The following is a 24,074-nucleotide window of genomic DNA, read 5'->3' as shown; positions in this document are numbered from 1 at the left end:
AGGTATCATGTATATAGCAACAAAAGGAACTTCAATTAAAAACCTGCTAAAGCACAAATATATATTCATTTCCTATTATATATAATATCAATATGAAACGCATCGAAAATCCAAATGGCATTGTAAAATTAACTCATTGTGCCTCCCTTTCATAAAATCTATTTACTGTGCTAAAAATTCTTTTACTTCTACTCTATCAGCATAGATGAAATATCCTCTCTATCTATCTCTCTATGTGTAAAACAATGCTGAGATGTATAAGCAATATTTGATGTGTTGAAATTAAGCTTGGCAATGTTTTTTTAACTCTATAATGTGTACTCTGCAACTTCTCACTAACTCTCTATAATCTATAATCTACTTACTATACTATTACTATCTTCGAACATTTATGAGTGTAACTTTTTTTTTCTAAATGTCGCCTGATGGTCTACAAAACTTGCGTGCGGGCGCCTGTGTGTGTTTATGCACAATATTTTTTTGTCAAACTGGCTGCGATAATCTGGCTCCTACAAATCTATATGTGCCATTCACTATTATTATTATTATTATTATCGTTATTATATAAACGTGCGCTGATTTGTATTTGAGATGTTGTGTTGCTGTGCTATGTATCCCGAGACACGCTATAATCTTTTGCAAAAGATGAAAGAAAAATATATCAAAGCGAGAGGAAAAAAAAGAAAAAAATAGAGATGATGTTAAAACGACAGAAAAATAATTAATTAACCATGTATGTTCTTTTACGATAATTTGATGAATTTTTTAGACAAATGACGCACTCGGTAGTACGTTCAACTGGGTTTACTTTATACCGCTGATCGTCATTGGATCATTCTTCATGCTGAATCTAGTTCTCGGTGTGTTGAGCGGGTAAGTTGAATCGGCAAAAACGCACTATCATGATGTCATTAAGAAAAAAATCGATCATTCTCATTTACAATTATTTATATATTCATCAAATTTCATTTGGAATTGAATAACATCCACCTTGGGTTATGAGACGTATTATAATGGTATATACACACGAAAATTCAACATGCAGATGAAGGGAGCATTAGTCATTTTTTCGAATAAATACAAAAAAAGAAAATAAAAGCCAAAAAATACTCCTCAGGGAATTTTCAAACGAAAGAACACGTGTGGAGAGACGAGCTAATTATCAAAAGGCAAAAATGAAGCGACTTTTCGCTACTGCCTTCGTCTCTTATTTAGACTGGATAACTCAAGCAGGTTTATAATTTTCTCATTTTCTTTCATTGCTCCAAAACGTAGAGCTTGGCCAGAGTAATTATATCTCCAGTTGTATACATTAAAATGTAATACAGTTTATATTTCTTAAGCTTAAAGCAACACGTAAAATTAGGAAGATTCGCAAATATAATTCCCTTATCGAGGAGCACTGTGGCGCGCCTTTCTGGCTAAGTATGTAATACTATCCACGTGTAAAAGCTAGAATAATACTATCTCATAATTATACTTTGTGCGTATAAAAAAATAATTGCAAAAAAAAAAGAATGTGTCAAATAAATTAAACAGGTAAGAAAGAAGAAGCTTTGTAAAAATAAAAGTAAAAGGCTTCTTCTCTCGACATCCATACATGATGTAAAAATTATATTATGTTAAAAAATTTGTCAACCCGCTTTTGCTGTTGTATACAATTTTGTCAAATTTTTCCTTCCCTTGTACGCTTGTAGAGAGTTTGCGAAAGAGAGAGAAAAGGTCGAAAACCGGCAGACCTTTCTGAAAATGCGAAGACATCAGCAGCTCGAGCGCGAGCTCAACGGTTACGTCGAATGGATCTGTAAAGCAGGTTAGCACACATGAAGCTAGTTGAATCATAATTTTTTATTTTTTATTTTACTGAGTGTTTAGATTTAAGCATCTTTGTATATAAATCGTACATTACCCAATATCGATCGATGTTCGCTATTATATCGAAGCTCCGAAATTATGATGCGCCAGCGTCGTTTTGCTATAATTTATGCAAACGCAAGTGTCTGTATTAATACGGCTTGAAAATCCCCGCATGATTTTACGCACGATATACTTCATATAATAGATAATGGCATTAAAAAATCTTCTGCAGAGGAGGTCATCTTGGCCGAAGAACGTACCACCGAGGAGGAAAAAATGCACATCATGGAAGGTAATAAAAGTTCTCCTTATACACCACCTATATATAAGCGACATAATGAGACGAGCGCTTTTTACGAGTTGTTAAATCGTTTTGTCTTTTTGTTCCACTCTCAGCGCGGAGGAGAGCCGCGGCCAAGAGAAAAAAGCTGAAAAACCTCGGGAAAAGCAAAAGCACCGACACCGAGGAGGAAGACAACGAGGACGAACCGGACGATGGTGAGTTGTATTTTTCCCGTTCGACTGAATAACCGTATCTTTATCGATTGTTTTCTGATAAACCGTATAATTGTCAATTATATTTGGATATTGACAATTTTTTTATTGATATGATGATTATTTAATTATTACATTAACAATCAGTATATTTATTTATAATTATAATATTAACGTTTCTTTGATCCATGAATTAATGTATAACGAGTTTTATAAAGAGTTATGAAATTGTTGCACCTTAGCGTATAAATAATATAAATTACATAATGTTACTATTCTATCCAAGTTTCATCGTTTCATTAGTGGATTAAATTTGAGGTTTGACTTGAATAATTATACATCTCCCCTATAATATAGAATTTCATGCAACGAAATCGGACATATACTTTTTTTAATCAAAAATATTGATCGATTCATAACAACCCTGAAAGCAAAATAATGTACAATGTAGTTGTAAAATATTATAAAAATCATATGCATACATGTGCAATCATGAATGAACAAAAAAAATAAAAATAACACATGTATGGATATCAATATGATATATCTAATATATATTCATCATTATCGCGAATCATATACTCCCACCCTATTATTATCACCCCCACCCCAACCAATTTTATCAAGAAGCATTCTAAACACACGCTATCAGATGATCTTCTTGTTTCAGAGCCTAAGAAAAAACTGAAAGGTAACTACAATCCAGGTCACATACTTAGCAGTTATCTCTACATATCTATTTATTTATTATTACTTTTTTGTTGAACGTTATTTATCATACGAGTAAAAAGCTAAACTTTTATTTTACTGTTAATTTCTTTTGATAACTGTTTGTGTTATTATTTATCGTTGAAAGTAACGAGTGCTTTATACGGTACTGTAATGCCTAATTATTATTTATATATGTATTTTAAAAACTCTTGCTAAAAAAACACACTCGCACTCACACATATGATACACTTATACACAAAAAATTAAACAGCACACACACAGACTCACTTCAATGCGTGATTCTCGTACCCGTGTCTCTTCGAGCTCATTCCAACAATTACGTTAGATTCATTAATGCAGTTATCCTTAAACTTGAAATGCTCGCAAATTTAACACGCTGTCTCGCAAATTTTCCCTTGAAAATTATTACGTTTCTCATTAGCATGATAAGGATGAAGACGCTGATTATGCAGCAATTTTCAAAATCTTTTATTCTACTTTTTTTGTACGACAAGCGACGCTTGTACGAGAGGGTACGCACGAAATACACGAAACACAAAACAAATAACAAACGCAGACAATGAATACACGCATACATACTCACTTTGTCACAACATACACACATACTCGCAATCTCACGCAATTCTTGTAACAAAAAAAGCTGCAGTCGCTGTCATATTGTTATTATCATTCATATATCCAAATAAACATACATATGAAGTTATTACTAATTTGAAAGAGCCTCGTGATTCGGATGACTGCAGTATGTAGAATTTTATTATTGACATATTTCTACTATATATTGAATTTGCGTTTCTCTTTCAATTTCGGCATTAACGAAAAACGAATGGAATGACAATAAAAAGCCGAATTGTAAAAAGGACGCAAAATTTTATTTGTTCGTTGCTTAATAAAAAAATGAAATAACATACGCACACGCACACACGAAACTCGGACCCACGAACATGTGTAACAATATAAAACACCAAGAGCACATTCTAAACGTATACAGAAAACAATAAGCTAAACAAGACGTAAAAAGAGTCAGCATTTTTTGTTCATACATACGATAAAAAAACACATGACAAACAATAATATACACACGAACAGTGCCATGTTTACGGGCGCGGCAATTTTCTCGCGGAATATAGAGAGATAAAGATAAACTTATTCGATAATTTTCCAAAAGTTCTTTGGTCCCATATTCTTCGTTGTGTGGATGCCAATTGTTCTGCCTAATAATCAATGTATATTGCATCCAGTCGCTGATTTTTTTTCTTTTTTTTGTAATAAGCCTATATAAATCAATAAGATTCTGTAATGTCTCGTTGCATATAATAGCGATGATCTTATAGCGATTGCTGCAGCCATACTTGAAAATAAACTACCAAAAAAAACTAGTAAATGTCTCTGTATTTGAAAATAAAAACAGCTACCGTTTACTTTTTATTATGCATTTTCATGATGCTTCGCTACTCGCGGACAAATTTTCTAATTGCAATCCTTTTGTTTTATTTTTTCATTAAACCGATTTTGTTTTCAATAACATAACACTTGTACCCGTCCAATGTCATAATCACATTTACATAATATTTATCGAATCATTCGTCATATCATATAACTCGCATCATATAAACCTCCATCATAAACATCATATAATCATGGTATAGCAAGATCAATAGCTAAAGCTCGATTGTAATTAAACTGAAACCGTAGTTGACGAGTACGTCATAGTGATTAAACTATCATAGTGCGCGGCTATGTTTAAAAAAAAAATACGAATAAAACCATAAAACGAATAGTTGCATTTGAATTCGAAATAGTAGAAGCGAGTTACGAAGGCGGAGTTGGCATTTTCTATTTTTTTTCTGTTTCGTTTCACGAAACTTGTTGCCTTCGAACTCATAGAGCTCAAAACAGTATTATAACAATTATTGAATTTAGTGTCGCTTTTTATCCTACAAGTAGTGGTTTTATTGAAAAAAAACTCGATAACAATAAAGAATTAGAACGCGTCAAAGTAGTAGATTAATACTTTGCTAGATATCACAATAAGTGGTGAACCTTATGTTATATTTAAGATTTAACAAATAGCTGACTACATAATGTGCGTACGTATATTTAGAAAAAAAATGTGAGTGCAATTATTGAACTATATATAGCATTTATATTGTCGAAATAGCTTAGTTAATTTGTGATTTCGTGCATATATATTATATAAATAATAGAATAATATACTATGTATTAATTAAATATGCTACCGTTAGATTGTGATCGATGGGCCAGTCATCGATCACACATAGCTGATTGACATGAGCACATCTTTAGAGAAATGTTCCTGGTTGAAATCAACGCAATAAGCTACCAGTAGATAGCCTGGTCCTATAATTCATGTTCACGATCGAGTTTTCGAGATGCCTTTCTTCATTTTTTAGCTTGTATTGGACGAAAAAATTATCATCGTGTTCTCGCAAACTCGATCCCCACTCCACCAATAGAAAACGCAATTAATCATTAATAAATTGCTATCTAGCCTTAGATGACATAATTGACATGATCTCGCAGCTAATTGATATCTATAAAATTTGAAATATTTGTCATATATAATATTAACGTTGATATGTGAGCGCTTCGCGCTATTAATAAATAGTTGTATCGGCAATTTTTGGCAATTTTTGCATTGAATATATAATTAATAATGATCTATATATTTGAACGCTGAACCAAAAACTAAAATGCGTAATCGTGCTGAGCGTACAAATTGCCAGCTTGCAGAGAAAAACGTTGATTCTAACTGCGTCCGATGATTTTTATTCTAGGATTCGGCAGAGCCTCTTATCTCAAATCCAAAGTGAAGAATCAGGGCGCCTGCGCCGACTTCTGGCGATCCGAGAAGAGGTTTCGCTTCTGGATCAGGCACACGGTGAAGACACAGTGGTTTTACTGGTTCGTCATAGTGCTCGTCTTCTTCAACACGGTGTGCGTAGCCGTCGAGCATTACGGACAGCCCGACTGGCTCACGGAGTTTCTTTGTGAGTTTTGACTCTACACTTAATTCTCTACACATAGTCTACTTTTTTCATACCAGAAACTAACTGCAATATTTCCATAGATTACACCGAGTTCGTGTTCCTGGGCCTGTTCATGTGCGAGATGGTGATCAAGATGTACGCCCTGGGGCCTCGCATCTACTTCGAGTCGAGCTTCAACCGGTTCGACTGCGTCGTCATCTCGGGCTCGATATTCGAGGTGATCTGGTCGGCGGTCAAGTCGGGCTCGTTCGGTCTGTCCGTGCTGCGCGCCCTGCGCCTGCTCAGGATATTCAAGGTCACCAAGTACTGGTCGAGCCTGAGGAATCTCGTGATCTCGCTGCTCAACTCGATGCGCAGCATCATATCTCTCCTCTTCCTGCTCTTCCTCTTCATTCTCATATTCGCACTGCTTGGCATGCAGCTCTTCGGCGGCCAGTTCAATTTCGAGACCGGCACGCCGCCCACCAACTTCAACACCTTCCCCATAGCACTCCTCACCGTCTTCCAAGTGAGTATACGTGACGACCTGTCGCGCCCCAAACGAGCATCTCTGTGTAACCATGTTGTTGTCGTTCGATACAGATATTGACCGGCGAAGATTGGAACGAAGTCATGTATCAAGGCATCCAATCTCAAGGTGGTCACAAAAAGGGCATGATATACTGTCTTTACTTCATCGTCCTGGTGCTCTTCGGTAATTACACGCTGCTGAATGTATTCTTGGCTATCGCCGTCGATAATTTGGCGAACGCCCAAGAACTCACAGCGGCCGAAGAGGAGCAGGAGGAAGAAAGCAAGGAAAAACAACAGCTCGAGCTCGAGAAGGAGATGGAGTCCCTCAAGCCGGATTCCAACGGACCCAAGGTGGACCTCGGCGACGAGGGCGGGGACGCCAACTCCAAATTGTAAGCATTATTTTATTCTCTTTGTTGTTACTCTACTTTTCGTGAGAGGCAAGTAGTCTGATACGCATCTTTCGTTTGTTTCCAGCAACAAAAGTGGTAAAGGTGGTAAACCAGAGGCTGAGGAGAAAAAACAAGACGACGAAGATGATTCGGGACCAAAACCAATGCTGCCATACTCGTCTATGTTTATATTATCTCCTACTAATCCGTGAGTTTGACGTCACAACGTTTGAATCTCTATACGCATAGACCAAAGTAAAAATGCATCGGTTTTTTTTTCATATACAGAGTAAGAAGAGGCGCTCACTGGGTGGTGAATCTGCGCTACTTCGACTTCTTCATCATGGTGGTGATCTCGCTGTCGAGCATAGCGCTCGCCGCGGAGGACCCGGTGAACGACTCCAATCCGCGCAACACGATACTCAACTACTTCGATTACGCCTTCACGGGCGTCTTCACGATCGAGATGATCCTCAAGATCATCGATCTCGGCATCATACTGCACCCGGGCTCGTATCTGCGCGAGTTCTGGAACTTCATGGACGCCATCGTGGTGGTGTGCGCGGCCGTGTCGTTCGCCTTCGACATGACCGCCGCCGAGGGTGGCGGCTCCGCGAGCAAAAACCTGTCGACCATCAAGTCGCTGCGAGTGTTGCGAGTGCTCCGACCGCTCAAGACGATCAAGCGCGTGCCCAAGCTCAAGGCGGTCTTCGATTGTGTTGTGAACAGTTTGAAAAACGTCATTAACATTCTCATAGTGTACATATTGTTTCAATTCATCTTCGCCGTAATAGCGGTGCAGCTGTTTAACGGCAAGTTTTTCTACTGCACCGACGATAGCAAATATACGAAGGAGGACTGCCAGTGAGTATCGACCTGCTTGGTCGAAATCTTTTTCAAAACTTTTTGCCTCATTTATTTTGCGCCTCGTATAGCTGCTAACTCGCAATTATCGTAAAAACACTAATAATTTTCCGTGCATCCGCGCAGGGGCTGGTTCTTCGTTTTCGAGGAGAACGAGCTGCATCCCGAGGCGCGCGAAAGAAAATGGGAGTCGCAGTCCTTTCATTACGACAACGTCATGGTGGCGATGCTGACGCTGTTCGCCGTGCAGACGGGCGAGGGCTGGCCTCAGGTCCTGCAGAACTCCATGGCGGCCACCTACGAGAACAAGGGCCCCATACAGAACTTTCGCATCGAAATGTCCATATTCTACATAGTCTACTTCATCGTGTTTCCGTTCTTCTTCGTCAACATCTTCGTGGCCTTGATTATCATTACCTTCCAAGAGCAAGGCGAAGCCGAGCTTCAGGACGGGGAAATCGATAAGAATCAGGTGACGATCGGATAGCGGTTTTATTTTTGAATTTACTAAATTGTGAATCCAGCTTGACAATGTTAAAATTGACCAACGTGTTGCTTGGCTGTTTTATTCTTTTTAGAAATCATGTATAGACTTTACGATACAGGCCAGACCACTCGAGAGGTATATGCCGAAGGAGCGAAACAGTATGAAGTATAAAATTTGGAGGATAGTCATGTCGACGCCCTTCGAGTATGGCATTATGATGCTTATCGTATTTAATACACTATTACTCATGATGAAGGTAAGCAATCTTTTTTTCAACATTATTATCCGGTCTTTATCATTGCAAATATTTATAACTTGATATGTTCATGAATACGAGATCGCGACATCATCGTATTTATTTTTAAATCAAACATCGGGGTACGAAAAAATTTACGGTTTTTATTTTCGATATATAAATGAAACTTTAAAAAGGGGAGCATGAAAATAGAGATAACGTAATCAATATTTAAACCCTTTTTCACCAATGTAAATAATGTTTCCAGTTTTTTTCGTTCAATATTTCATGAAAAATTGCTGTGTTGAATATTACTTGACTTGATAACTTGTGTTCAATGTCAATTTCAAATTTGTTGTTTTATTATATACATATGATAAGATCGAAAAATTGTTACAAACTGTTTTATTCACGAAGAAAAAAATGAGAGCTTTCTCTTACATTTATGTGCAAAAAAAATGTTTGCACATCTCAATTCAAAATTTATATAAGAAAAAAATGGGTCATAACTTGCTTGCCAACTTATGTGTTCTTTGAGTATGTCTGTTAACCCTGTCCATAATGTGAATATGATTATGTATGTTTTTCACGAAACATACATATTTATAGGCATATTCGTTCATCGTTTATTAATAATTAGTATTGTTGTTATTTGTTTGAACCTTTGTGAATATAACCAAAGATATTGTCAGTCTTGTCGATACAATCCCCTCGTTACGTACGTCATCAGCTTTGTAAATTTGTACAAAGATCTGAAAATTCACGTTACCAAAAATCGGCGAATCCTCTGAAAGACCTCTCTGAAATCCACAATATTCCTTGCAAGTAAATACATTTTTTGCTAACCAACTAACCGAAGGCTTCATTTGTACTTTCGTATTTTTCTCATAACAAACCTATAAAATTAGTTTTCTTTTGACAAGTAGATTTTGGTCGATTGATTGATCATGCATACAGTAACCAAAAAAGAAAATAAAATATCTCTCGACAGCACAAGTTTTTCAATAACTCCTAACTTAATTCAATCTGAAACTTAGTAAATTTCGAACGATAAAAGCTTTTGCACCACGCGATAACAGGTTTATTTTTTATTTCATTTTTTCAATATGACATACTGCTCACTGTATTCTTTTAAAAATACTCCTCTCGAGAACAGAGGAAGGATAGCGCTTTTAGAGTAGCCTTTAAATCAATTTATCGTGGCCTTATGATTTTCACGTCCAAGTACAATTTAAAATCTTCAGCAAAACGTATTTGTGCGTAAAAAAATTACTTCTACTCTAAAGAATGAAATCTTTGTAATAAAAAAAAATTCTCTCTGTACGTAATTTCATTTTCCTGCTGTACATAAAACTGCCTATTAATTTTACTTGTCTATGGTTATTGTTCTGTGCGCACTGTTATTTTTCTGATATAAAAGTGGATCTTCATTTCGTTTTGTTTTTGATAAGCTTTTTATACCACTATATTTACACGATTGTTCGTTCTTTATGCTTGACAAACTAACAAATGAAATGAATATTCGAGTTTTATTGCATTGGCACTAGAACTATTATTCTTACCTTTATTGCAAAATCAAAAAATTTTAAATGCACCGAAATGTTCTTACCACTTGATATTTATGTGGCATTTGACTTCCGAAGGGTTGTTTCGAATTTTGAACACTTTCTATTTTTTGATGCAACTCTTCGGATCGAATTATTTATTCGGAAATGAAAATAAATAATGGATTCTGACCACAAAAAATTCAACTGAATGCGTGTTGCATGTTGTTTGTTGCACCAAATACAACAAGGCACCAACTTTCACATTCGTCTGATGCATTTATAAACCGTCTCGTTACACGGAAAAATTATTTATATTTTTAGTAAATGATTTTTAATACTTTCTATTTTTACTAAAAAAAAACACAAACGAAACAAAATTCACTCAATCCTGTTTTCTATATCATATCCGTATTCACAATTTTCCTCTACCTCAATCCCAATATCAAGGATCATAAAGGAATGACGTGCTTCAATTGATCTATCAATCCTGAAATCATTAATTGTTTTGATAGTAACTCCTTTCATAATTATCTCAAAGAAAAAACAAACCATTCATAACCATTATAAAATTAATAATTCGTTACAGAAATTATGACAATGAAAATGAACGAGACTCGAGCCAGTTAGCTTTTCCAGAAAAAGAATATCATTGTCATAAATGTTATTGTGAAAAATTATCATAAAAATCATTCAATGGATAATAGTAATATACGATGTACACGTATATGATGTGTGTTACGTTAGAAACAATTAGTACTTTTCTACATCCCAATTGAACCAATACCATTTAGTATCTATCTATACTTCAAGTAATGAGAATAATATTTTGCCGTTGTCCTATTAGCATTAGTTTGATTCAAAATCCTTCATTTGGCAGTAAACTAGCTGAAACATATACTACATTATTAGACTGAGTAGTACCGAGTAATTAAATCATTTATTCTGTCCAAAATTGGCAAAACATAGTTGAAAAGTACCTAGTCAATTTGGTAAGCAAAGTAAAAAAAACATTTTTAAAAGAGAGCACTTGTTTTTACCACAATAATTAAAAAGAAAACAACTGAAATGAAAAGAATCAAATATAATCGATTTCAAAGGGCTTGAATTGTCCGCTGGAGACTTTTTTTTCATTATTATTGGTATTGAGCTTGTTTTTGTGGGCCGTGAGTTTGTCAGTGTGTGCATTGCAGTACCACCGGCAGAGCGACGGGTACAAGAACACATTGAAGTACATGAACATGTGCTTCACGGGGATGTTCACCGTCGAGTGCACTATGAAGATCGCCGCTTTCGGCGTCAGGGTAAGACTTCCAAAAAAACCTTCAAGAACAAAAAGAACCATAAGAAAACCTATTAAAAAATTATCCTTCAGCTTTTTATTGATAAACTGGTGCTACATCACTTGTTTTCCTAAAATCCGATATTTCCTTCTGCATACTTCAGTGGGGTTTGATTTCATGACATTTTTCGTTAATTCATAATAAAGTAGAAATTCTTAGAGTCTCAGATGAATGTACTAACAATGTCGTAAAATGAACTTCACTGCAAACTTATCGTACCGATAAGTTTGGCTTCGTAGATGAAAAAGTAATTAAACATATAGCTTAATAGCTTGGTTGAATTGCCAAAAAAATTAGAGATAGGCATAAAAATGAGTGAAATTTAATGAACTAAATGAATTCAATTAAAATAAGAAAAAAAAATAGTCGATTCGGATCTTGAGGATTTCGGTATCCTGGTGTTTTACAGGTGATTTATTTATAACACAGATGCGTGAGTGTGGTTCGATAATCAACAGATCATGTCATTGAAAATGTATAACATGCGCAGTAACAAAAAGTATCCATCTACAAAAATTATAGCTTTATTCACACAGTACATTCGACATTTTCAACGTACCAATTAATTTAACACACAAATAAATGACATTCATGTCCTACACTTGATTTTTATTTGACACATTGATGTATGCTTATATGAATGTTTTTATTAACATGTTACAATATTTCATCGTGCTTTTGCTTTTTTATTAATTGATATTTTTTTTAGAATATTATTTGTAGACTAGATTGGATGGTTGTAGTCCTTTAGCATGAAAATATCTCATTTGAATGAGCACGTGTATAATACTAAAAATAATTTTTCTATACTCACACTGTAAATAGTTCTTTGCAATTTTCGTTTTGAGTGCTTTTTCATGTCTTTTGCTTGCTTTTATATGAAAATTTAATGAATAAATAGATGATAATATTAGGGTTTTTATCTGTAATACAATTTTTTGGGTAGAAATTTACGGGAGCTTTTTCATTACTTTTATAAAATTGTTTTTACTGTAATTTGGATTTATTTTACAGAAGTTGTAGGTGAAAAAATTGCATGATAAAGCAATCGTAATTTTAATTAGCTTAAGTATATTAATGAACATTTATACAATGAATAACCGTAACATAATAAATTTACTGACGAGTTCGGTCGACGGAAAATAGTGGACTACGGCACACAGAGAAATCGAAATTGTCGAGAGGAAAAAAATCTCGGTTTCGGGCATCGTCTCTCTCCACAACAATAGCATCAAAATTTCATAACAAAAGATTTTTAACCATGGTAAAAAAAATCGTGTGTATTACGTTTATGTGTTGGATGTATTTTGTAGTATCACGAAGCGTCTCCATATCTATTGGACATCTTGACCGTCGTGAACTTGATCGTCACCCTTTTTTTCTTCATTGAGTGCATCCTTAAACTCATCGCCTTCGGATGCAAGGTACATAAACAAAAACAAAATTCCAAGCCTTTTTTAATTCATAAGTCTTCACTATATTACCACACATTTAAATGTATCATATGTTACATTACATTTTTTTAAGATGATAAAAAAATTTGTAAAAATAACTTTTTTCCTAATGATATTTATGCAATAACATAATTGATTATAGTAATGAATGCATATAGCTCACTGCAATATACAATGCGTGTTATATCACGCTCACTTAATCAAAACAACAAAGAGTATTTTTTTAAAATAATATAACGTCGTGGCAAAAGAAGCTCGAATAAAAAATGATATAAAGTTTCTTTGAAACACAAACAAAAATATATGCGTCTGGCCTGAAGCAGGGACTTATCACATCATCGAAAAGGATCTCTCAAAACACCCGTTCGATAAAGGTCGCTTAATAAATCAAACGAATCAAAGTTAATTAATTTTTATTTGTAATGTTGAATGAAAGTAATCCAGACCGATTATTATACGTAGAAATATATCTATTGAATATTTTAATCGTGCACGAAGAATTGATGTTTAGTTGATACAATATACTTTCATATACATTTATTATCATTTATTACAAATTAGTTGTCAACGGGTATATTATTACATTACTATATGATAACTTGTCGAGCGTTGGACGCTTTTAGTTTTTTTCATAATACGTATGTATCTCAGACTTGCAAAATATTACTACTTGGAATATTTTTTCATCCTCTGCATAGATGTACTAGTTTTTTCACATTATTACTACTATTTAGATATTCGTATTTACTATTATATATTATATGAAAAGGCTGAAACAAACATTTGTTTATTACTAATAACTATATCATTACTGCAGAGTATTTACCAGTATTAACTTAGTTAAAAACAATATTGCTTATTTGGTATTGAAATACATTAATTTTTTTTGGTAACAACGCGATGGATTAATTGAATACATTATCTGAAAACTATATATTTCTAGAATGCTTGTTAAAAGACCGGCATGCTCCTGTAGATATATCTTATCATACTTATTTTTCAATAGAAAAATCCTTTCACTCGTAAATATTTAAGTCGAATTACTCGACTCTATATTATCACCATTTACTATATACTTCGTATGAGGACCTCAAGTATACGCATATAACAGTATACCTTATATATATGCCTTAAATATATTTGACTCTTTGGCCACACACGTTAATTGAATATATATATACACGCACCAATATCACAGTATATATATCCAATATGTTACGTGATCACTATATATATGATTTTTTTTTCGAGACCACTTAGCGAAATTGTTTTATTCTCGAACTTGAATAACTGAAAATTTTGCTATATCTATCTATTTTCAACTCAAATAGAATTCAATTTCGTGGAGAATAGCTTAAATATATATAATGATCAATGGAATTACTTGTTCACATACCAGCGAATATAATACATTGGCTACTTCGTACCAAGTTTGATTCGCTTTAATACCAAGAGCACACCTTAACGCACACGCCTTGTTATATTGAATCGCATTATATACATTTTCACAATATCGCGTCACACACATGAATTTTCGTAATGAAAAAATAAAACAAAACACACATCTTTCTAGTTATCAATTTAAAAATTTAAGTTTTTTTATGTAACACCGGTGCGACACAATTTATTAGCCACAGTATTACACATATTATACACACACATAATGGTATAATGATATGGATTCATGACTGTTCAAACACGGATACCGAGTTTAAAATGAGGTATACAATTAAATCGATTGAAAAAAACAGCTCTACATAAGATGCTAAGATAAAATCAATGTAGCAGTAAATGTCTTTTCAACATTAAATATAGAGCAGTAGCGCTTTCAATTAGGCTAATTATTAATTTTTTTGAAGGAACATAATGATAAACCATTTTTTACTTAATTGAAAAAATGGAATAATTTGATAAAAAATAATAATGATGTTCCTTGAAAAAAATGAAAAGATTTTAGCAATTTTCTGGACATCAAAATCATGCTAATACATATTTTTTCTAACTTTTCCTCGTAGAACTTCTTTAAGGACCCATGGAATACATTCGACTTCATCACGGTCATCGGTAGTATCGTGGACGCACTTGTCATCGAATTCGGGGTATGTATAGTTTTGAGTATCTTTGAATCGGGTTTCACGTCTTCCCCCTTCCAGCAACTACTTTGTATTACATTTTCTCGCGATCAGCAGGAGATCAACCTTCAACAGAATAAATACCAATTTCACAATTCCAGCGTTATTAATCAAGTCTGCGATTGTAAGAATATGTTAAACGATTCGAAAAATCTTGCGGGCCTCGCAGATAGACCGAACGGAATTTTTCTAAAATCGTTTAGCAAATTCGCCCGTGGCTTGACATTACTAAAGAAAAAAAATATTGAAAATTGTTTTCTTCCCATAACAGGATACGATAGCTCGATTATTTCAAACAGAGAAAGATACCGCGCGACGGGTAAGTTGATGGAGAGATAACACGTGTCAGAAAATAGTCCAGTTTGTAGTTTAGTTTTCTCTACATCAATAGACGTTGACACAAATATATTATATAAATATTACAAGTTTATTATTAACATAAGCTAGACTTGGATTATCAGAGGAAAGTTGCCGTAGTGGAAGTTGCAGATCGTTGCTGTTCTGAAAATCCGACAAATTATTAGTTTAATATCCCTCTTCATAGTAATAATTACCAGTAAAAACCTGATAGTCGCCATCAATGTTCTTTGTTTGGATAAGTTAATTAATAATCATTTAGTTTTAATCATCTAAATGATATCTGCTGACAAATATATTTTACTTAACATATATTTATAGCATTAAGTAGCCAATTAGTAAATAAAAATATTTAATTATGTTACAAAGTAGTTATTATCGTTAAGATGTTCAAAGATAATTAATCCTATAGAAAAATTCTACGTCATAAGTATGTGTAAACCCTACGTTTTTATAGCAACTTATTGAACAGCAAAGTTGTAAAGTGAAAAAGGATTATCGAACAAGTGAAAAACAAACAAAAAATTGTTGAAATTGGTTTTATATTAGTTGTACTGACAGTGTTGCCAACAACAACAAAAACCTTCAAACATATATTTCGTTAAATAGTGATGTCCGTTTCGTTAACAACACAAGTATTAATGTCACAACATTGTCACACCAATTCATGTTTGTATCGTTCCCTAAATTTGAAACTGCATTGTGATGAAACTGTTAAACCATTCAGATTATTATATTCATTACCTGGTAGTGCTTGAAATTAATATCCATTAGCTCGGCCCAACGATTTTGATAATTGTTCTGCACATTATTATAATTGTATATGTCTCAAAATTACACAGTATTTTCTAATTGTTTTGAAGATTAAATCCGTCATTACTTTATCATCTAACAAAGAAACACGTTGTTTATCATGTATGTTCCAAAAATAAAATTCGTAACCACATCATTCTAAACTCAAACAGGACTTCAGTTCTCAAGAGGGCATGCCCTTCACTAGAGGTAGAAAGGTGAGACACGTTCACAAAAACTCTGCATTAAAATACGCAAACTACTCTCAAAATGTACATTATATATTGCATCTAAATGTAAGCTATGAATTATAATGTGAAACTCTATTGTTTACACCGTCTTTTCTTGCTTGTTCTTTTCCATCTGTGTCGCTTGCTGTGAGCACTTGTAAACTTTTCCGACTAGAAACAAATCAGACTAACGATCAGACATCCTTACGAGTACACCCATTGTTACCAAAACCCTTTCGTATTTCAAACTGCAAAACCTTTGAATGTTTCTGCTTATACCTCCTTGTATGTGTGTCTATTTACTCATCCTTTCACAGAACCTCTATTGCAGATAAAAATCACCACAACAACAGCTCAACTTTAAAAAAAAAATGATACCTCAATCAACGACTTGGCAACACTGAGACTTGTAACTTTCGCTTCTATTGCAATGCAATTGAAATATTTCAACTGATGTTTGTAAATATACGAATATTATTCGATTACTCTGTGCGGTTCATGCTTCGCTAAAAATTTTCTAAAAAGCTTGACTTGCCAAACTTTTGGTGTATACTTTTTCAAAATAATTGTTCGATAAATCATTCAAATTTTCTCTTTGTTTTTAGTATAGAATAGTTGATTCATTTTACCGAATAATACCACAAGTAGTTCCTTGAAAAAATGTTTGGTAAATTTCAACTTTATATTAACTGGGTGTTAATATCTGGTTAGTTATAAATGAATAACATGAATTCATATGTAATTACGATTAATTCTTTAATGAATTGCAAGATTATTAATATTAATTTTGTGAATTGCAACTTCAAATATGACATTGTACCAAACTAATACTCCTTTTAACGACTAATGAAACAATTTGAATTTTTTGAAAAAATGATGTTAGACTTAAGATAGTTTATCGATTGTATTTTTCAACATGCGTAGTGATTAAATGAAAATTTGATCATTACAAACATACTGTTACGAAAATAGAAAAAACTGAATCGATCATTTGAAAATGTGATCGATTACTTTCATTCATTTGACCATGTGTTCGATGAAATATTGCATCGGTGTAAACTTTGTTTTACATGAAAATAGTTTTGACCTGCTTGGTGTTTCTTACGTACTTTTATTTTCTATGCTGATTTAAATGTGGATTTCTCTACTTTCTGTCTTGAATTGACTTATCGTTACAAATCAGAGATTTATGTAATGATTTGTATATTGTAATTTAATCACGTGCAAACTATATTGCAGCTTGAACACATGGTCTGTAAATCTGAATTACAGTTCATCGGGTGGTACCCTATATTTTTCACCACCATGATGAAAAAAGGATTCGAAAAAATTAAATCTACAACTGATCTGAAAAATGAATGGCCATCCAAATTTAATCACATCTATAATTACATGATGATAATCTACAATTAATCTACAATTAATGACATTGTGGTGTAACTTTACTTAAAAATGTTTTTTACTTTCGATCCATCATATTTCAAATCAGTTTAAAAAAAAACCATACGTATACCTTTCATTAAGAATCCAGAAAACTATTAGAACTAATTTTAATTGACCAATGTATTTAGAAAGTTACAGAACTGATTGATGACGTTTTTGACAATATTATATGATAGAAAATAATTAGACATGACCGAAAAAAATTTTGATAGCTTCGAGCGCGCTGAAGTCCGACTGTATGAGGTTGTGTTAAAGCGTTTATCACTCGCCGAACTGGCGTCCGACAAATGTAACACAAAAACTCGAGCGTCGAGTCTTTACTGCTCGCACGAAGCCCTTCTCTTTTAAAATCTTTGAAACACCAATATTTTGTGTTTAAGTGCAATTTTCTTTGTTCCCTGCAGGAGAACTTCATCAATGTCGGCTTTCTCAGACTATTCAGGGCTGCCAGGCTTATCAAACTTTTGAGGCAGGGATACACTATACGTATTCTCCTCTGGACTTTTGTACAATCATTCAAGGTTTGTGAAAAGAAAAAAAATCTACCGAACGACTTGCGAATCGTTTGCTTGAAACGATTGTAATTTTCATTTCAGGCTTTACCTTACGTCTGTTTACTCATAGCGATGCTCTTTTTCATTTACGCGATCATCGGTATGCAGGTAAGAATCGTTGATAATTATCATTATAAAATATCATCACTCCTTATAAATTCATTTTCATTTATGAATAATACAATTTGACGAGTGCAAAAAATCAATCGCAAAAATGTCAATGTGGCCAGAGGAAAATTATTAACAGGGATTATTAACAGCCGGTGAATTGTAAACAGTGACCTCTACGGACTTTTTCTAGTAACTTTTACACACGACCCCGAGCGCATTAATTACAGCGAACAATTTTTTTGTCCCCTCTCATCATCTAGGTCTTTGGAAATTTGGCCAACGACCCGACGACAGCTATCGAATCACACAACAACTTTCAGTCATTTTTCGGCGGTCTTATGTTGCTCTTTCGGTGAGTCGAGCAGCTGAATAATGGGCAGAGAGAAAGACTCATTAGTTTTATTTATCCTCTCTTTATTAAACAGACCACTTTTTTTATTATTACAATATTTTTATATTATTACGTAAAGTATTTTATTCAACATAGATGAGAGCTTACGTTTTATATATTATATATACAAATTATTATACTACTACTACTACTACATATCGCCCATGCGTTTTTACCATAATTTTTTGCTTCACATATAGTTCAAACAAGATACTTTTTTTTCTTGCCTTGATTTTAACAACACTATATATTTATTTATACAAATAGTTTTCTTAGTTATGAATTATCGTATTTTCATAGAAACAATGACTGAAAAACACATAAGCCTATTTGAAATTTTATTATATATTTGAAGTATATAATAAGCTTAGAAGGTTATGACATTTAGTTAATTTTTGAAAATATAATGGGCGATTTTTTCGTATGTAAAACTTTTACAACATACCTCATTGTGTACTTTTGGGAGAGAGTTGTAATTAGCTTGATAAAAAGCCTGACAGTGTAGATTTTAGAAGTAAGCTGCTCGACGAAGTTCTTATTTTAGGTAAACTATTGAACTTTTGAAACTCAATCCTTTATCATTGCCCATTAAAAAGATAGAATGAACTTTATTATTTTTAGTTAATTACCATGGTATTATTATATACTTACATAATACAATAGTACGTAGAGTGAGAACATTTTACTATTATATATTACATAATAAACAACCAAGTAAAGCAAATAGTGCTATTATTGATAGTTATCACCGCAATAGTATAGCATTGAATACATATAGTGACTGGCCCAGCAAAAGAGAGAGCACACGAAGAAACGATTGATGAGAAAAAAAATTAACATGTTGCGCACGATTCGACCATATATTGACAAATTTTGAGATGGAATCGATGATTTATAAAAGAAAATAATAATAACGGCAGTGATTCATTCGAAATTCGTTCATTGCTCACTCGTATTACCACGTACTTAATGGTGCTTTCCGCTCTGTTTTCGCTGGGGCCAACCCTTTCTGCTTACCTACGCTCTCAGGTGTTTGGTAACATCGCCTTGGTGGAGAAAAACTCGATCAACAAGCACAATAATTTTCAGAGTTTCATTCAAGGTCTGATGTTACTATTTCGGTAAGTGCCTGCCTTAATCGACATTTGACGTGCACGAAAGCTGGAATCAGATGGTCCTCTACAAAAAAAAATTAATAATCTATGCATCGAAATTACATAAATACATATGATGAATATACCATGTTACAATCTATAATCGACTTCAAAAGAAAAAACCTGATAGTTTTCCTGCACATCTTGAGGACACGTAGTTTGAATTTTGGAGATTAAAAAATTACGACACAATGAGACTTAGTACTTGGATGTAGTGATATGGTGTCTTAGTTTTTTCGTCCATTAATTGCACGGCTTTTTAGCGAAAAAATCTGAACTTGACAGTATATTTTTCTGTAATCATATTTAGTACCATAAACTAACTCATTTAAATTTTCTGAATTAAGCCTAATAATTTTATTAGCAGTAAATTCTAGCTTAGAATGTCTATTCAATGTTTGATTTCTAACCACAATAACAACTTTTTTTATTACTTTGACAAAAAAAACGAACTTAAAATTTTCTAAAAATAATAACTGTGTGTACACAAATAACTTTATAAAGTAACAAAATCTCAACCCCATAATTTTTTTCTTCGCCCGAAATATTTCTCTTTCGGACGACCGACAGATGCGCGACGGGCGAAGCTTGGCCGAACATCATGCTGGCTTGCATAGCCGATCAGCAGTGCGATCCTCGTTCCAAGGAGGCAGGCGACAAGTGCGGCTCGAATCTGGCCTACGCCTACTTCGTCAGCTTCATCTTCTTCTGCTCATTTCTCATGCTGAATCTGTTCGTCGCCGTCATCATGGACAATTTCGATTATCTGACGCGCGACTCGTCGATCCTCGGCGCCCATCATCTCGACGAGTTCGTCCGGATATGGGCGGAGTACGATCCGAACGCGACCGGCAAGATACACTACTCCGAGATGTACGACATGTTGAAGAACATGGAGCCACCGCTAGGCTTTGGCAACAAGTGTCCGAATAGGCTGGCGTACAAGAAATTGATAAGGATGAACATGCCGGTCGACGAGGACGGACGCGTCAATTTCACGACTACGCTATTTGCTCTGATTCGAGAAAATCTGAGCATCAAGATGCGAAGCGGTGAGCGTACATGTTGCGGGCTCGATCGAGGGCGGGATTGTTTTTCGGTTAAAAATTGTGATTTTATTTATTCGAAATTTTCATACTTTTAGCTGATGAAATGGACCAGGCTGACGAAGAACTTCGAGGAACGATTAAAAATATATGGCCTCTGCAGGCTAAGAAAATGTTAGATCTTCTGGTGCCTAGATCAGAAGGTAATAATCAGCGTTTACATTATTCATTTTTGTAAAATCAGTAAGTAAAAACATTATCTCCGTGATTTACAGAAATTAAGAAAAATAAGCTTACGGTTGGTAAGATTTACGCAGGCCTGTTAATTCTTGAGTGTTGGAGGACCACACGATTTAGCCAGAAAGAATCGACCCAGGTAAGTTTTGTTAAAATCATATCTTTTAATTACAAACGTGCGGAGTTCATTACTTTTTTTATAATGTTATTAATCAATGTTTCTGAAAAAATGAATTATGACAGAAAAAGGGCCCGAGCATATATAAACAAAAAAGTCTCGTATGTCTTGTACGTCGAAAATCATTTTTGACATTAAAAGTACAAGCAGAGATTTTTTTAAATTAAGGGGCCGCTTGAAGTAATTACGAAATATCATAAATATAACTGAACGTTGGAATGAATGTTTGTTGACTTTAATGGAAAAACGAAGATAATAATCAATGTATGAAATCTTGTGAAAATCGATTAGAAAAATAACCGATGCTTCTAGATGTTTTTATTTGATTCATTTCTTTGTTAGACTGGTCTCCATTATATGCATAACAATATTCCATTACTGCATATTGTCAATGAAAAAAAGTTAATCAGTACTAACTTACTTGTTCGTGAAACCTTAATGGAGTCCATTCGACTTTGTGTTCAGTAGTGCTAATGAAATATGTGAAAGTTTTACCCAATCCAACGTGAATATAAAAAAACATGATAATAAATGTTAGTTCGATTGACATCGTCATTTCATCGAACGTCTCACACACTCATTTGTGTTTGTCCACTCGAAACACATTATGATCATGATCAAACTCAATATTCTCGGCATAATGAAAATTGATGAAGTGACGAACATCGAAAAAAAACTCCTATCAAAACAAATGTTTAAAATTATACAGTTTTCGAGGTTCGAGCTAGTCGAAATCTCTTCCGATCGTTCTGGCGATCAAATTTTTCAAGTACTGCAAAGCTGCAATAAATAATATCCATTTTTTTATAGTTATAAAATGTGACTAGATATTAGAAACCATATGAAATATGAATATTTTTTTAATCTAGAAATCGTGTACTAAAAATAAATGGACTTAGATTTTTTCGGTAAATGTAGCTGAAACTATTCTTTTTATCTAATATGTTGTAAAGTGAAACTAAATAATAGACAATATCAAAAAAACTCATAGATAGATCCTGTTAGAAAAACTGTTGTAAAAAATTTCAATATTTGAATTCTTGATCGAAAAACGAGTACCTTTAGTCGAACTTTTAGATTAACCATCATAAAAATGATGTGAAAAGTAGGCACAATTAGAGTTTGAGTGTTGAGTGGTAATCTTGATTGACTATCTTTTGTAAAAAAATATTCTTACAAGAAAGAAACAGATAATGTTATAAGCAGAAAACAATAACTCGGCATCGCCGGGTCTTTAGAGAGATTTAGCAGATCTGTACTTTATGCCACTATTGCAAAAATAGGTTTTAGATTCACGTATCTAATCACTTCTATATGAAAAATTTAAAAAAATTAAAAGATCTTAATTGGTCTTGACTCAAATGAGTAAAAAACGAAAACTAAAAAAAAAGATTAATGAATAAAGCTCTCAATCATTTGTTTATGATTTTTCTTTATTTTGCAGAACGATAACGAACTTATCGATAACGAAAATGCCGGGCAAAAAGCTGGAGCCCAGGCGGTAGTACTTACTCTTTTCTTCTCTTTATCTTAATTCTTTTTCAACGCCTTTCTTCATGGTTTTGTTTCATTGACATATACATTTTTAATAATGTTTAACATTCGCTCGCACCCTATCACTGGACGACTACGAAGACAGATTATCTCTGGAAAAAAATTCGCTGGTGACAAGATAATTTGTCTACTTGTCGTCGCATCATTATTTTATCATTTGTTGCGTTTTTATCGTTTCATTTGATGTTTCAACATAGTTGAACGAGTAAAGTTATTTATTCCCTTGAATTGAAAGATATATCATTTAGTTGTTTTACCTCAAATTTACAGATATCATCTTTTTTATAGTTTGGCGTTCTTTTATTTTAATTCTTTTTCTTCAAAGTTGAGAGCAGTGCAGTTGTCGATGTATCAAAAATATAAAATAAAAACAATCTATAACTGTTACATTTTAATTACATCGACCATTGCGCTTTCTTAGTTAGAAAACTACCGCACAAGCGTAATTTAGATCTATTTTGATTTTATAATATGACACACATAGTTGAGAAAAATATAGAAATTTTTCTTAGAATGCCTACATAAAAAAATAAGTTCAAAGCATATAGAATAATAGACTAGCTTTTGGAAAAAAGAACCAGTGAACGAGAAGTTCCATTTTTCAACATTATAAGCACGATAATAATAGTAGAGAAAAATAGTGTAGAATAGCATTGCAATCTCTTCGAGCTCCAGATTGTTTCAATGCGTAGCAAAAGAGATTACAAGAATATATTTTCTGCCTTGCTTAAAACTACTTCTGAAAACAAAGTCTAAAGCTCAGTTCATTCGGAAGAATTTTTATGCACGGCACACTTTTTATTAAAATATTTAATATTATTACTAACGAATTGATATAAACTATAAAAAAATATCGAGCGCAAACATGTTTAGCGCAAGAATATTTGCGTCGCATAATAATATATGTATATCATCTCGTTTTCGTCAACGTGTTTTGTGTGTGTTTTAGAGTATTCTACTTTATGTGT

The 24,074-nt window shown here is 33.6% G+C and overlaps 1 protein-coding gene across 17 annotated transcripts in view; it reads left to right on the top strand.

The window, feature by feature from the left end:
* The window catches only part of LOC106650160 (voltage-dependent calcium channel type A subunit alpha-1), a 138,728-nt gene that overhangs the window by 102,285 nt on the left and 12,369 nt on the right, over nucleotides 1-24,074 (top strand). For 8 of the 17 annotated variants that reach the window (XM_023463403.1, XM_023463402.1, XM_023463401.1 and 5 more), the window contains 21 exons: nucleotides 770-873; nucleotides 1,698-1,813; nucleotides 2,090-2,149; nucleotides 2,254-2,355; nucleotides 5,883-6,095; nucleotides 6,176-6,603; nucleotides 6,678-7,000; nucleotides 7,086-7,208; nucleotides 7,289-7,864; nucleotides 7,991-8,336; nucleotides 8,443-8,607; nucleotides 11,324-11,434; nucleotides 14,943-15,026; nucleotides 15,331-15,378; nucleotides 18,286-18,402; nucleotides 18,478-18,543; nucleotides 19,967-20,058; nucleotides 20,662-21,143; nucleotides 21,236-21,340; nucleotides 21,413-21,513; nucleotides 22,997-23,053. In XM_023463403.1, the coding sequence (XP_023319171.1) occupies nucleotides 770-873; nucleotides 1,698-1,813; nucleotides 2,090-2,149; nucleotides 2,254-2,355; nucleotides 5,883-6,095; nucleotides 6,176-6,603; nucleotides 6,678-7,000; nucleotides 7,086-7,208; nucleotides 7,289-7,864; nucleotides 7,991-8,336; nucleotides 8,443-8,607; nucleotides 11,324-11,434; nucleotides 14,943-15,026; nucleotides 15,331-15,378; nucleotides 18,286-18,402; nucleotides 18,478-18,543; nucleotides 19,967-20,058; nucleotides 20,662-21,143; nucleotides 21,236-21,340; nucleotides 21,413-21,513; nucleotides 22,997-23,053 (3,819 nt within the window). Of the gene's footprint in view, nucleotides 1-769; nucleotides 874-1,697; nucleotides 1,814-2,089; nucleotides 2,150-2,253; nucleotides 2,356-5,882; nucleotides 6,096-6,175; nucleotides 6,604-6,677; nucleotides 7,001-7,085; nucleotides 7,209-7,288; nucleotides 7,865-7,990; nucleotides 8,337-8,442; nucleotides 8,608-11,323; nucleotides 11,435-12,786; nucleotides 12,898-14,942; nucleotides 15,027-15,330; nucleotides 15,379-18,261; nucleotides 18,403-18,477; nucleotides 18,544-18,806; nucleotides 18,899-19,966; nucleotides 20,059-20,661; nucleotides 21,144-21,235; nucleotides 21,341-21,412; nucleotides 21,514-22,996; nucleotides 23,054-24,074 lie in introns of all 17 variants that reach the window. The other 9 variants (XM_023463404.1, XM_023463394.1, XM_023463405.1 and 6 more) reach the window with 7 other exon arrangements.

Source organism: Trichogramma pretiosum, unplaced genomic scaffold, assembly GCF_000599845.2.
Source record: "Trichogramma pretiosum strain Unisexual culture from Peru unplaced genomic scaffold, Tpre_2.0 scaffold121, whole genome shotgun sequence".
Lineage (NCBI taxonomy): Eukaryota > Metazoa > Arthropoda > Insecta > Hymenoptera > Trichogrammatidae > Trichogramma > Trichogramma pretiosum.
This window is presented reverse-complemented; position numbering and strand designations above follow the sequence as displayed.